Here is a 16866-nt window from a genome sequence, read left to right as displayed (position 1 = left end):
GGATTTTTATAATTCCCATCATGAAATCCTTACAAAAATGAAACTTAAAAAAAGTTTGTTTATATGTATGAGTCTACACATTTAAAAAAATCTTCACTGCTAATTAATTAACCCTTTCAGTGCCACGGCACATATTTCATTTTTTCTCCTCAGTGCCACGGCTTGTTTTTTTTTTACTTTCAAATATGCATTTCATTGCTGGAGTAAGGTAGCCTATAATACATGATTTTTATTTTCAAAATTATACAGATATTAGTAGAGAAAAAAATACACAATATACAATACAAGAAGATAATATTATAATGTACGCCGTAAAAAAATGTAAATACGATCCAGGGGCGGGTCCAGGTAAGGGCGTAATGAGCGTATGCCACCTCCCCCTTTTCAAGGCAAAAAAACAAAACAAAACAACTATCGTAATCTGCTACACATTTTTTTAATATGGAAATTTATCATATTCATTCATTAAAAATGTCATAATCTGTTTTCCTTTTACACTAATTCTCATAATTACGCTTCCTCTACACAAATTCTGAATCCGCCCCTGCAATCGGTTAATAAGTTAGCTTGAAAATAATTTTTGAGATTCAAAAAAATATTTTATGGGGCTTGCACCTATTGTTTATCAAGTTGACACACCTATCGATTCCAAGAATTCAAGCAATCATTTTTCATTATAATTAAACTATATCAAATAATCCAAATACATAGTCTATTCCTTATTTGGTGCGATTTTCGTTCTACAAGGAAGCACTAACCATGACATTACGTCACAATATATACTAAAACATCAAATGAAAAAAAAACAAGTGGCTCAAAAGTGGCCTGCGGCACTGAACGTAGTATGAAAAAAGTGACCAAAAGTGGCCCGTGGCACAGAGATGGCTAAAATTGTTCGTTAGAATAATAGCAGCTTTAACTTGTATGTGTACCAATTAAATTTAATGCCCGACTAGATAGAGAGATGACCTAAAAATAACTAAAATAAACATTTTGATTTATGACCATATGTTGCATGCAGTATCAATCGTGCAGAATGAGCTTGATAAACTTCCCAATTATAGTAGAACTGTCAAATTCGTAAAGCATGCAGATTTTGGGTCGTTGAGTATGAGGAACAGAATTCCAACCTCTTACGGTTGTAGGAGTACCCACTAACCCACGGAGAGAATCACCCAGTCGGCCAAAACTATAAATTTTTGAAGCCTAACTGGCAGAGTGGTCTAAGGCGCTGATCTTGTTGCCATAGATGTATCACAGGGGTATGAATTCGAATCCTGCAAAGGAAACCACCAAAACATTTTACATTGACAGTGTTCTAATCGTATCGTGAAATTGTTTACTCGAGTAGTGTATCAATCATGTGTGGATTATAAAAGAGTAATTAGGGGAACCAAGGTTCTACCGGAAATCAAAAGAAAGTAATCCAAGGACAAAGAACAAACATGAAAAACAGAAATACACGACAAAGAACATTAAGTAACTAAAATAATACAAAGTAACAAAAGCAAATGAGTAACTCGGACTCCACTTAAAACTGGGAGCATGGACCAGGTGAACCGGTACGGTAATCGGGACTTGGATTTACACATTTTTGTCTTGTATTTAGTTCTTTTTATTATACCCCACGCAACGAAGTTGTGTCGGATATAATGTTTTTGATCCGTCGTGCCGTCCGTCAGTCCGTCATTCTGTCTGTCCGTCAGTCCATCTTCAGTTTTCCGGACTTTTTTTAAAAGCTTGTAGATATTGACATGATTTTTGGGATGTAAGTTCACCATGATAAATTACAGGACAAGTATAACTTTCGTTCCGCTCCGATGATTTTTACCGAAATTACGGGCCTTGGCTTAGCAAATTCACAGCAATAAGTTTTCTGGATTTTTTTTTCTTAACGCTTGCAGATATTCACATGATTAACTTACAGGACAAGTTTAACTTTCGTTCCGCTCCGATGATTTTTATTGAAATTACGGGCCTTGAACATAGCAAAATTCACAGAAATGACTGTTTTCCGGACTTTTTTTTCTTAACGCTTGCAGATTTTGACATGATTTTTGGTATATAAGTTCACCATGATAAGTTACAGGTCAGGTTTATGTTTACGTTTCACCCCGATGATTTTTAACGAAATTACGGGCCTTAAACCTAGCAAAATTCACAGAAATAATCGTTTTTCTCTAAACGCTTGCAGATTATGACATGATTTTTGGTATTAGGTCCACCGAGATAAGTTACAGGTCAAGTGTACATTTTGTTCCGCTACGATGATATTTACTTTGGATTAATTATAACTCAAAGAAATTACAGTCTGGATTTAAAACTACCATTCCGAGTAACAGAAATCATTTAGATGATAAAGAAATCAAAGTACTCATGTACTGAATCAAATTATGTAGATCGTTTGAGTTTTTACGCCTCAAATAATCGTCTTATTGCAAAATAATGGGATAAAAGGAAAGTACGGGAATCGAATTCAACCGTATCGTAACCAAAGCTTATTGTTATAAATGGTTAATATTGAACTTCTTGTTTTATTTTAAAGTCACCACTTGATTACGAAGGACATTTTAAAAACACACACCAAAATTCATAATGCATCGTAGCAGTGCGCCATTTTGCGTAATATTCAGGCTCGATATCAGTTTACATGGAACACCAAGATGAAAGAACACAAAACTATCCGACATAGTGCATAATTGAACTACAAATTACTAGTTGGCCATTCCCAGTTTTTAAATTTTCAGGTCTAAATTCTCAATTTATCGACCTCTAGGTCGAAACTCCCTGTTAAATCATTCAAACTTAAGCTACAATAATTGAAATAAATCATATCTTTGGAAACATGTTCCTCTCAACTAGCTACATTTCTCAGTTGATAAGCTTTATAGCTCAAATGCTACAAGTTATTCCATAGATACCTATGTGTCGTGTGAAAGCGCTTAGCTTCTGTGCACCTAGTCCAGAGACACGTACATTAACATAAACGATAAAGTCTTACACTATAATCACAGGGGCTTGCTCCGACTATTAAATATGTAGCCCGACTAGTATACAACACGAAAAGGGGGATCCCAGATTTGGGGAAACTCGTTTCAACTCAGTTCCCCCTAATAAAATCGAACATTTACTGCTCTGCTCTGTAATAAATAAATCAAATACTTCTTATTATAAACTGTCTCTTGCATATTTGATAGTGGGAGCAAGCCCCTGCAATATAATTCACCAATCATGCCTGGTGCAGAAAACATTAGCCATGCACTTTTAAGGCACTGGAACACCTACAGCTCTATTTTGATAACATGCACATGGCCAAAATAGCCAAACAGAATTATTATTGAAAAAGGAATAGCACCAGACCAAAAAAGACAAAATTCCCGAGAAATGCACGTATTTGCCATCTCCGGGCTTTCGCTGTCACGAGGCGGTCACCGTAATAAAATACACGATACAGTGAATGATACGTCAGGATGGTTTCGGGGGTAATGCTAACCTTTTGTAACAAAAATGGCCAAAAGATGAGCTACAAATAATAGCCTGAAACCCCTTTCTTTATACAAGTTCCTTGATCGGAACCACCTCCCCTTTTATCTGTCAGAGCCAGCATGAGATTTCCGAAGACAGTTCTTCCGATCAGTATTCCTCTTTATATTCCAATTCTATGGTTGAAGACTATTTTAATCTTGCAGGATTTTCTTTTCTAGCTAAACATCAAATGGTTTATTATGCGTTTAAAAATAAATAGGCAACTTGAATATATCGACACTGAATGACTTGTTTATTCAGTTAAATGCATAGAAATAAACAGGTACTGATAAGATGTCATATATTTAGTTCGCAGTAAAAGTTGTTTATTGGGTTTATTTATTTGCGTCAATAACATAGAAATTAACATATTAGAAATACCTAAAAAGTGGACCTAACTTTCTGCATGTGAACCTTAATGAGGTATGCAATTGGGACTATATTCCTGCGGTAGTGCAATATAATTACAGATGCTATCAGGCTTCACAAATCTAAAGGCTCTGGCGACTGCTATATCAATTCTGATCTTCGACCTAAATTGATAAAAATCATTTCCAAATTTTTTTTCAATTTCATTTTGTTGCAATCTTTTTCTAATGTCTAAAAAAAAACCACTTTAGTTCCTTTTTTATCGGGTCCTTCTCCATGTATTTCTCTTACGAAGAAATTTACTTGAGTATCCAACATGGGAACGCGTGGGGTATGTGAGCGCTCACTAAGGTTCTTTAATTTTCACTTCTTTATTGTTCATATCTTCTGTATTCTTTTGACAACTGGTTTTACCGATTTTGACTGAGGGCAATTTTATGCAGCCGATTTGTGTTGAAACAGACCGCAAGTAATGAACCGTATCATTATTTATATAAGTACACGCCTTTTAAATTACACCAGAACACCTAAAATCTCCAGTATCAGCAACTGTGTATTGTAATACATTAAAAAAAATATTACTCTGAATGCATTCATACATTTTTAAAAGCTTTGTTGTATACAGCATAAAAAAGTTTTTGTACCAGTGGTTTATTTTGGCAACCAAACTGAACTACTTCTAAATTGAAAGGCAATTCAAGGTCTTTATGTAAAGAAACAGCCTTTTTATTAGCCTTGTCTGTGTTTGACAATTACATCTTTTTAAGGCAAAGAGGGCTTGGATACGTCCATTTATGTAAAAAAAAATTAAAAAATTAAAGTTTTGATACACTTTATCATAGGAACTTGCAGTTTATTATGGGCACAATAACTGGTCTAACACAAACTGGCACAAAATTTGAAATTCAATAAAAAAAAATTTCAACATCGGACCAAAAGTTGATTTTTGGGATGTGGCCCCTTCGGCCCCTTTATAACTCAAAAACTGAAAGGGAAATCTGATTGACAAACATCAAAAACGGACAATAATTTCAACATGGCTTATATGGATATATGCGAAAAACTTCTGTCGGACCCTAATGTTCTATTTTTAGTAACGGCGGCCATGTTTCTCGACGGATCAAAAATCCCCACACCAGTTCTATATATGCGGAACACCTTGAGTAACATGCATAACAAGTTTGGTTCTAATTGGTCAGGTAGTGACAGATTTTTGAAAGAAGTAACATTGAAAATAGCGAAAAATGTCGAAAAAGGGCAATAAATCCAACATGACACGAAAATTTGACCAGAAAGATCTCATCATGCTGAAGGTTTTCGAAGAAATAACATTAAAAATAGCGAGAAGACGTCGAAATATGGAAATAACCCCAATATGGCTAAACAAATTAACATGAAAATTTAACCACAAATAGATCTCATCGTGCTAAATACCTATGTTATAATTTGCCTATAACTAACGGTTTTGGAGATATATGTGAAAAACTGACCCCTATGTTCTACTTTAGTAACAGCAGCAATGGATCAAAAATCCCCACATCAGTTCAATGTAGAGCATCCTAAGGAATATTCATACAAAGTTTGGTTCTAATTGGTCAAGTAGTGTCATAGGAGAAGAGTTTTGAAAAATTGTTAACGACCTCAGGCGATGAAGGATGATGACGATGACAGACGCCAGGTGAGCTATAAAGTCGGATGTTATTAGCGTAGCCCTTTGGCACCTCAAAACTCAAAATCCGTAAGAGACATGTGAAATATGACCGAAATATGCAGGCAGGAATTTTCATAAGGAATCCAGTAAAAAAGAATGTAAAATCGGACCAAAACGAATATACTAGAGGCTCTAAAAGAGCATGAATCGCTCACCTTGCTTGATAAGCAATATTCTATTTTTTGTAAAAGCAGCTATGTTTTATTCTTGGATTTAAATTTCTAAAGCTCATACCTAAGGAACAATACCAATTGTAATTGAATTCTGTCTGATAATTTCTGAGGAGAAAATTTTTTAAGTAATTACATCAAAAAAGCGAAAAAAACGTTGTAAAAGGGCAATAACTCCAAAATAGGGTATGTAAGTGTCGTCAGTCTGGATATATTTTTTTTTACCGGAATTCCCGATGTAGAACGTATTGAAAACTGAAGACTGATCTGTATTTTATTGTTTACTTCCGGGTACTCGAAACTCGGTATAACAATGCAAAATCTTCTAGTTTATGTTTTTTTTCTTACTACATTTATCATGAAGAAATAGTTATTTGTCATTTTTTATCTGGATTTTTTTACACAGAAAGATTTTTGCCCACAACACTGAACTCTAAACGACAAATCTCTACTCTCGTGAAGTCACGGGGTCACATGACGAGACTTACATACCCTATTTGACCCAGAAGTGGTAAGTGAGACCTTTAGAACATTTTATGAGTTTTTATGTTTTTCTTTTATTACATTTTATGAAAGCGTGTGGTATTGTGAGTCTAATACGACCAAAACTATCAAAATCAGAGATGGGACTACAAAGAAATTGTTATTTTTTATATCAGTGATATTTTCCCTAAATTACTTCAAAAGATAATTTCATCTAACTTGTCATACCAATTTGATATCTATGATAATTCAAGAATTTGTAATAGTTAATATCATTGATCATTATGAAGAATGGACAGATTTCAACAATAAATATCATGCCTATTTCATCACTGTGTGATTCTTAGTCTGAGCTGTATGACCTTTTGAGTACTTTGAATATCCTAAGCAGTGATGTTAGGTATTTCAGGGATGACGTAAAGTTATGAGTCAGTTTTACTGACCAAAAATCTTGTTGCTATATTGTTTTTACAATATCTTGCACAATGCACACCTAAAAATATAGCCAGATTACCAATATCACAATTTTGATATTATGCGAAAATGGAAATAATGACCAGGAAGGTCCAATTTCATCAAATTATGCATTTCTCTGAAATATGCCATAATTTAGTTTATGGTCTCACTTACCACTTCTAACATTTCTATTATTTCACACGTTAAAAAGTAATTTTCAAAGTTTTACTGTGAATTCCCAGGACAAATGACATCTTAAAGTTGCATATCATTGTGAAGCTTGGAAAATAAGGCTTTCAAAATCATTATGCTAATGATACGATCCTAGAAATTCTTTACAAAATTTACTTGCAAAAATAATACTGAAAATCCTAATTGTTTGCTTTCCTCTAACTAACAGCATGGAGGCAATTAACTCACACATGTGAACAATATTCATACTTTTTGTAGTAAATTACAAGTATGATTTTAAAGTACACATTCTCAGCTTTATATTGACTACTTTTGATTAGAATACACACAAATAATTCACTTAGAATGCATAGATCTAGGTTCAGTGTGTTTTTGGTACTACATAGGGGGTTGGCCATAGGGTTTGTAAGTCTCGTTCTAGTTACATTATCTTTACCAGAATTTCCGATGTATAACGTATTGAAAATTGGCCTGATCTGTATTTTATTGTTACTTCCAGGTACTCGAAACTCTGTATATCAATGCAAAATCTTCTAGTTTGTTTTTTCTTACTACATTTATCATGTAGAAATAGTTATTTGTCATTTTTTATCTGGATGTTTTACACAGAAAGATTTTTGCCCTTAACACTAAACTCTAAACGACATATCTCCATGCTTTTGAATGGTGGACTAGGACCCATTCTCGTGAAATCACGGGGTCACATGGCGAGACTTACATACCATATTTGACCCGGAAGTGGTTAGTGAGACCTTAACAGATTTATACCAAAATCTATCTTCAGATATATCTCATCATGCTGAACACTTTAACTCTGTAGGAGTTTTGATAAACCTAATGGTTTTAGAAATATATTTACGAATAACTTCTCTCTGACCCATATGTCCAATTACAAGTAACAGTGGCCATGTTTTTCAATGGATCAAAAATCCTCACATCAGTTCTATGCAAAATACCATAAGGAACATTAATATTAAGTTTGGTTTCTATTGGTTCTGTAGTGGCATGAGGAGAAAATGTTTGAAACTCCAACGTTAACATGGCTTAACAGATTTACACCAAAATTTCATTACCTTCTGTCTGAATTTTGCTGAATCTAACCGTTTTGGAGATATATGCTAAAAACTTCTGACCCCTATATTTCATTTGTAGTAACAGTGGCCATGTTTTTTGACGGTTCAAAAATCCCTACAATAATTCTTTGTAGAATACAGTCAATACACTAGTGAACATTCACACCAAGTTTGGTTTTAATTGGTCCAGTAGTGTCAAAGGAGAAGAGTATTGAAAAATTGTTAACAATAACGACATTGATGCAGGCCAAATGATGGCAATATCCCACATAGCACTTCGGGCCATGTGAGATAAACTGTTGGTTTGTAGGATGTGGACCCCCAATATTTGGCCCCTTATAGACTGAAAATGCTAAATGCTATTTTATATCTGTTAAGTATTCATAAAAGTATTTTGTAAGAAACGAGTTGAATAAAGAATTGTCAAATTTGAATGAGATATAAACACTAGGTATGTTTAGAGGGAATGTTGAGTTATCTAATAATAGATTAGTTACTAATCACCATTTATTTTGGTAGACTATGTGTCCTATCTGTATAATCCACAAAGAGGTGAAAAATTTCAGACCATTCACTGTAATAATTGATTTCAAAAGTTTGACAATCTACACAATTAACTGTCCTATTACTTTTCTGCCAAAAATCCTGTCTCATCTAAAAGTTCATCTCTCACTTCTGTCAGAATTTTACCAAGCAAGTTAGTCCCTCTCCACTCAGATTCGTTCAAGGCCTTTGGGTCATCTGCATGTAATCCTATTCCCCATATTTGATCATGAGGACTGGCCTCAACCAATTTTTTCGGGTAAGTTGAAAACAGCTTTTCTTTTAAGTGTTCATTCTGTGAAAACTTATACAAAAAATTTACAAAAATTATAAATGTATTTAAAATTACACCTGCTAGTAGTTCTCTTCAGTCATAATGTGTGCAAGTAGGATCTAACAACACTTCATTCTACTTATGATTAGATGACATTTTCATACTCCTTTGTACTTTTCCACTTAATAAAGCTGGAATCTGTTTGGCTACTCAGAAAGGTAATGTGAAGAGAAACTAGAATGGAGACTGGAGTGTTGTTAGATTCTACTTGAAGTGACTAAAATTCATGGTATTGTTTTACTAAAAATGTCATAGGAACCTAAATAGTTACAAGTAGGTACACCATCAAATGAATTTTGTTTCTTATATATATTTACAGGGGAAGCCGATTCCTTACTTTAAGTGGCTGTAAGTGCACCAAACACACCATTTGTATGAGAATTGTGAACAAAATTACGTGCTCAAAAACAAAATTATTCCAATATATGGTACAAGAAATTCATTATTACCTTAGCATGATTTCCTTTTCTGACAATCTCAGAACATACTGAATACCATCCATCAAAGTCCAAGTTAGGAACTTTTCTTCCATAATCCTTTTGAACATCGGGGTTAGGTTCATTTAATATTGCAATCATTAATGCTTCACAATTGGCAAAACCTATAAAAAATTACAAAACAGAAAAGGGAATGCAGATTATTAAGGATAGGTTCACCTATGAATTGTGCAGTGAGTGATAAGAGTTCAAAAGCAGTCACTTTTTGTGTTAAAAATTTAAATAACAGTACAAGTACATGTACCGTCCAGTATACATAGTGAATAAATTTGTAAAATTTCAGTGAAATACAGTAAGCACTTTTTTAAATATTTGAGTTTTAAATATAGGTTTACCAAGCCATACTTCAAGATAAGTATAGTCTTCAAAATGAATACGTGACATTTTTACTAAATTGGATATGTCACCAAGAGCCAATTGAGCATGAAATTAGGGGAATTAACTCTGTATGCTTGGCTCCAGTGACTTGGGATATGTGTGTAGGTTAAGACTCTTTTACTGATATGTGGCAAAGTAACTACAAATAAAGTTTCAACAATTTAATAATACCAATAGCCAAAAGTAACCAAAATATAAAATGCACTAATAAGATTGTCACAGTTTCTTCTGTAATATTAACTTTCAAATTTAAGAATGTCCAAATTCACTAAATCCAAATTTGAATGAATTTTGATAAAGTCCAGAAGGTTAAGTTCTGATCCAGCGAGTACTGGAATCTGTTCCTTGAAAGTCAGATGAATCAGATCAATTTAACCTAATATCAATATTTTAATACAATTAAAAATTAAACATGTCAAAGAACTCCCACTTTAAATTTTGTTAGGTCACATGGGACAAACATTGATATCATGAACTCATAAAAAAATACACCTCAAATTATTAATTTTTGTTGTTGTAACTAGCCCTGTCTGTGAGCTAATTGCTTGAAGCATTTAAAGCATTTACCTGAGCATTTTTTTTCTGTCATTTTACAAAATCATATAGACATATATACATTTTCAATGAACTAATAATGTTTAAAATGGTGTAAAAATATTATGTTTAATTTATTTTTAATAGATTTTTTTACTTAAAAAATTGTGTGGTAAAATTACAAACATTACTTGTATAATGCTTCTTTTAAGGGGAGATAATCAGTGGAAAAATGTTCTATACAAATATAATCAGGCGCTAATCCCAGGACTGGCATACTGGGCATATGCTCCCCCCTTAAATCAGTAAGAAAAAAAAATCACAAGTTTCACCCCATAATATTTTTTGCCTTGCTTTGCATGTCATTTAATTCAATTTACACCCCTATAAACTCAAATACTGGATCCGCCTCTGATAATGGGAATTTTAATTTTTTAATACATGTATTACAATAAAATGAGTTCAGTGACCCAAAATTTTCATTTTGAAATATACAAAAATGACAGTTTAATGTTCTTTATGTAAATTAAGACGAAATTTTATCTACCACTTATTTGATAGTTTGCAAAATAATGAAATTCCCAACAGAATCCATATAAAAATTGCTTTATTAATGCTCAATTATCTTGAAATCAAGTTTGGTGACCTATGTTTTTTACATTCAAATCCTAAGTTTGCTCATTCAAGGTCATCTTTCAGAAAAACTAGGAAATTTATCTACTAGAAATATTAGGTATGATCTACCATAAGTAGAATTGTGTTCATTTAAAAGCATGCAGCAATAATAATCTTGTTTCATATACATAAATGAAGTACTTAATATTATTAGTACTTCCTTATTAAGAAATAATACTCTTGCTTTTGAACAAATGTAATATCATATTATTTGCCACAAAGGAAAAAAATGTGACTATATTGAGTAAGATCTAAAATTAGATTACTGTGGTAATCTCACTGATACATTTTATAATATAATTTATCCAAAACTATTGTTACAGAGTTGAACACATGATAAAAAAAATAAAAAAATCAAAGGAAAGGTTCAAATGACACCCACTTGTTTATCCCTTGACATAGAAAAATGTGTGTTTCTGGTCTGTTTGTTTTTGGTTTTTTTGCCTCTTTTTCCTAAACAATTCATGTCACAACTTTAAAAAAATCAATCCAAGCCTTCCTTTTGTGGTATGACACCTTGTGATACAATTTCAAAGAGATCCATTCACATTTAATCAATTTATTGTCCAAACATCATGAAAATACTTCTTCCTGGCCCCTTTTTGGTCCTAATTACTTAACAGTTTGAGTCACAAACCTGAAAATCAATCTTAGTCTTAATTTGTGGTATGACCCCTTCTGGTACAATTTCAAAGAGATCCATTCACATATACTCAAGTTATTGTCCAGACAGGATGAAGGAGCTTGTTTCTGTCCCCTAGGTGTTTCAAAGCAAAATCAATCCCAGCCTTCTTTTTTGACATAGCTCCTTGTGGTCAGTGGTACAGTTTCATAAATATAAAAGCTATTGTCTGTCAGGAAATGACGTGTCTATAAACAATGATAACGACAAAGACAGCATGATGCCATTAAATACACTTGCAATTTTTTACAGTTGAAAAACTTTTCATTTTGCCATGGCTTCAATGACAGGCTAGAAACCACTAAATCCACTTCCAATATAGATTTCAATGCTAAATTCACAACTTTCAAGGGGTTCCTTGGGCTAAAACCTTTAAAGTATACTCACGAGCTTTATTATACATCATGTACTGTTCTGCGCAGTTAAATTTTAACCCATCAATTGTGAACTCTGAGGGGTGCCATTGGCTAAATGGAGAGCCCTGTCTCCAGAAATACACATAATCATCAGTTTCTTTATGAACAAAATTGTCTCTGTATTGTCTGTAACCTCCCTTTGTTTCCTTTGAGTTTCCAACAGTCTTTTTCTCACCTCCATTGTTGTCAGACAATGGATTGACAACTGCAGTTGGTTTATCTCGACTTTCATTAGCCTTATTATGCCCACCTGGAAATTGTTGTGCATTTTGATACTTGTTGCCAGTAGTGCCACTTTGAAGTCGGTTCATTCGCCTTCGATCTTTGTTTGACATGTCTTTGTTCTTAGATGGATCTGTTTCTATATCATCAGTGACTTCAGTATGATTTTGTGTTATTGAATGAGCATTTTGGGTGTCATCTTCCGTCGGAATAGGTGTAGCATCTTTCAAAAAAGCATTTAATTCATATTTATCACCTGAAACACCAGTTGGCATGTCATTAATGTCCACATTAGTAGGTGGACTTGAATAAAGTTGAGATTTTGTACTCAAGTCATCAGAGGTAGTACCTGAACTTGAAAAGTCCATTTCTGAAATCAGATGAACTGTATTTTAAGAACTGTCATTTTGCTGAAAGTTAAATTTTATACCAATTAAAAAAACTAAAACCAATTAAATTAAAAAAAAAGTAACAACATTCAGTTGGCGGATTGGTTTTTAGAGCATTTTGGTCCATGCTTTATTAATTAAGCGAGGGCACATGATTGTCATGCCCCAGCTTAATATGAACCTATATGGTCTAACAAAATGTAGCCCATAATCAATTGGTCGGTTTAATATTTGTTATTTGTCTTGACTTTGAATGTACTTTTTTTGCTGGAAAATATGGAAAATTATAAAGTTAAAAAAGCATGTATAATTTTTCTTTCAAATAAATAAAATAACAACTTATTAAATTAAGAGGAATACAAATTTAAGTAAAGCATTTGCTATAAAAGAGGATTTTTATAAGAGAGCATATGTTTACAAAATGTGGAAATGGGCATAAATGTCTTTGGTAAATATTGCAGTTGAAATGGAATGAAAAACTTTTATGGGATACATTCGCAACAGAGAATGGAATGACGACACTCAACAACTAGTTCAACAGATACCCACCTTCCAGTCATGTAAGGGTGCACTATACAGTTACATTAAGGCATGCTGTTTCGCACTCCAAGTTACCCCGGTCAAATTTTGTAAAACGTAAAAAAGTTGAAATTTGGTGGATATATTGTTTAAATGTAGTTAAGCATTTATACATAGAGAGATGTAATATATGTAATGGTAAACAGGTGTAATTTAAATGAAGAATGGTATCTGGAGAGCTTCAGTCCCCTGCCGTAATAGGTTCTCTCCTCAGCATCAGATGGCTGACTTTCAAAATACCTTATTTGCACAAACTTTTGAAACTAAAATTGTGAGAGAATGAATCGAAAAGGGTCTTATTATTTTTACCCTTTTTCCATCTACTCCACGCATGCTTTCATCCTGTGGTAGTGTCTAAGTGCCTGATATTTTATAAAACATAGTAATTGGCTGTTGAAAGGCACCTCATTTGTACTAAAACTCAGTAATATTTTTTTCAGTATGTCACCATGGCTACCAGATTTTATAACAATGATCACAAAATTACTTATAAATGACTTGAACCTCCACACACCAAGGATTTAAAAAATATGCACTTTTTATGACAAAACACTAGAAATTTCTGTGCGGACTGCCTCAAAACAGCTTTATTTCAACAAAAAAAGACCAAATTTTCAGAAACGACCTAACTGTATTGTACTACCTGAAGACAAGCTCTACAACCAGCGACACAAAACACTACCCGCACTATCTACTTCACTAGCAGACCTACAACTACAAGGAGAATGGACAGAGACTGCTACGGGACAGCAATTCCTAATCGCCGCCGCCAACACCAACGGATGCATACTACTTTTCAGTACTCGACAGAAATTTACCCATCTTGCCGCAGCAGACACAGTTTGTAGTGATGGTATATTATATGCTTGCCTTACTCTTTTTTACCAGCTCTACACTTTCCATTCCATGGTTGATTGGTGCAATGTTTCCACTCGTGTACAGTCTACTACCAGGAAAAGATCAACCCGTTCACACAAGACTACTGACCTTACTACTGGACGCTTGCCAGAATATCAACATCAGACCCGAAACCAACCACACTCATTCTTGACTACGAAGCAGCCATCAGAAATGCAGCAACCCAAGTTTTCCCAGTTATGATAATATTTCTTGTTTGTTATATCTTTATAGACTGTTTCAGAATTCATAAAAACTAATGTATCAGAGAGCACTGAAGCATAAACAAATTAATCATTAATATAGATAATTTGAATTTTCCAATATGATTATTAATAAACATGTTTTAATAAATGTAAATTATTATGACTTTAAACTTTAATGTATGTTTTTTTTGTCTACTTAAGGAATCAACATCAAAGGCTGCTTCTTTCACTATACCCAATGCGTCTGGAGGAACGCACAGAGACATGGTTTGCAGGTACCCTACAAGGACAACGACAACATCCGTACCATAGTAAGAGATGCTGCTGTACTGCCGTTATTGCCACCTGACACAGTTGAAGACGTTTGGTTCCATGCACTAGAAGACATCGACGACACCAACATCAACATACCAACACTTCCCTTTACAGACTACGTTACCAGTTACTGGATGGAGGGAAACTGTCACCTGTGGAACCACCATGCAACAGAGGGACCAAGGACTACCAACCAATTTGAGGACTGGCACGCGAAACTAAAGAAACTGGTGAAAGCTCCGCATCCTAACATCTTCAACATGGTGAAACTACTAAAGCACGAAGAAGCTCTCCATGCCTGCACCTTGCTCCAGTACCAAGCCGGAGGTAAACGTGTCCCAAGGAAACGCAAATACCGAGATATCGACACTAGACTGACAACACTAAAGACTCGTTGTACAGAACCAGGAACTCACACCAGTCCAGTTTGCTGACGCTGCTTCTCATCTTTTGCATCTAGAGTATACTCTTGATTAGTGCTTGAACTGTTGTGCTTTGTATGTTTTATTTATGTATTTATTGTATGATTCTTTTACACAAATCATAAGTACTTTAATTTTATCTACTACTTTTTCATTTATTTACAATGTTATCAGTGCTTGAATATTATGTACTTATAAAGTGTGTATTACCAATGACTTATTGTTATCGTGAATATTGAATATTAAATAAAATTATGAAAAAAAAATCTTATTTTTTATTTGTTAAAAAAGAAAACTTTAAATGACACCTAAACACTTGCAAGTCTAAAATTCATAAAAATTTTCACATGAAACCTCTACAGATCCAAAATAAAATTTCATACATACAGCAAAAATGGGACAGGTAATTCCAACACATTTAGAATTCCAATTAAAGTTTTGTTTTTACGGTATACACAATCTTAATCCGTTCTGGCTATTCCTACGTGGATTTTATAATTTTACCTATAAATTTTAGAATGTTGTAATAGCCAGAATAAACCACCAATATTAAGGCCCTACAGTCAAAATCAATCCAAGCATTCTTTTTTGTGACCATGTACGTAGTGGTATATTTTAAATAATCTGCTTAATTAAATAAATGAAACAGTTAATTTCTTTACTTCTTAATCATATTCAACAATGAAACCGAAAGTACAAAGTGTACATGTATTTATATTATCACGGGTGACCATAAATATATATTTTTTTAATATTAAAATTACCAATTAATCGTTATTCTGCATTGGATTGCAAGCTAATTGAATTTGACATTATCGATCAAATGCTTAAGCTTTACCTACGAAAAGCGAAACAAGAAATTCTTCTCTTTCGACTACTGATCTCTTGACTGTTTGGGGGCATTATAAATAAAGACCAAAGAAGACCAGAACGGTACTGAATGATAAACATAGATTTTATATGTATCAATTGTGTTAAATGTGGTTTAAAAATATGTTTTTTTACTTATTTGCCACCACATTTACTTCCGATTTAAGGTTGAAGTGACTGGAAGTTCTATTTCATGGTGAAAATGATAAATATGGAAGAAATGAAAATAAATCACAATATGATATAAGTCATATGATGATACAGAATAAGAATAAAAAGATCGTTTCAACCTATTCATCTTTCAAGATATCATTACCGAATTTGGACCATAGATAGAGCTCATTTAGGACTTTAAGAAGATGACCCTGTCAAGAATTCCATTATCTGTTGTAGAAGTTATCTCCCTTTTTTGCGTTTTTTCAACATGGTCCCTCGAACACAGTTTTCATGATATCGTGATCATATTTGGTGAACATGTAAGATGTCGACATGTTCTGTTAGAAAATGACCCTGCTAAGGTTTTCTTTATCATCTTTAAGAGTTATGTGTCTTGAAAACAATATCTTTCAATAGCTCATATCTTAGATAGATAGGATTAATCTGAAAACAGTTTCATGTACACAAGCAGAAGAGATAATGAATAAACATTAACATGTATTTTGTTGTGAAACCATACAGGAGTTATACCCCTTGAAATATATTTAAGTTTTGAAAATTTATACTTCATAAAACGGAAGTTGTAGAGACATGGGACCTTCAATAATGATCTTTGGCCCCGGGTGTCAAAAGAATAGGACCGCAACAGCACTAAGCTTTTCGTAAACAGCGACTATGTAGTGCCCAGAATCCTAGCCGGAGACTAGGGGCTCTGCCCATAGATCTACTGGGTTGTGTGCCCCATATGGTGGAATGGGGTAACCCAGATATG

At 33.6% G+C, this 16866-nt stretch overlaps 1 protein-coding gene across 1 annotated transcript; it reads right to left on the bottom strand.

Moving 5' to 3' along the window:
• Positions 1-216: 216 nt before the first annotated feature.
• On the bottom strand, positions 217-15964 carry LOC148620429 (protein irg-1-like). The gene is made up of 4 exons (XM_088581314.1): positions 15907-15964; positions 12010-12630; positions 9306-9457; positions 217-8826 (listed from the first exon to the last, which is right to left on the bottom strand). The coding sequence occupies exons 2-4, from the start codon at positions 12626-12628 to the stop codon at positions 8605-8607; spliced, it is 993 nt and encodes a 330-aa protein (XP_088437440.1). The 5' UTR covers positions 12629-12630; positions 15907-15964; the 3' UTR covers positions 217-8604.
• Positions 15965-16866: the final 902 nt, after the last annotated feature.

This window comes from Perna viridis, chromosome 4 (genome assembly GCF_037379345.1).
Source record: "Perna viridis isolate PV_CMFRI_1.1 ecotype Kerala chromosome 4, ASM3737934v1, whole genome shotgun sequence".
Lineage (NCBI taxonomy): Eukaryota > Metazoa > Mollusca > Bivalvia > Mytilida > Mytilidae > Perna > Perna viridis.
This window is presented reverse-complemented; position numbering and strand designations above follow the sequence as displayed.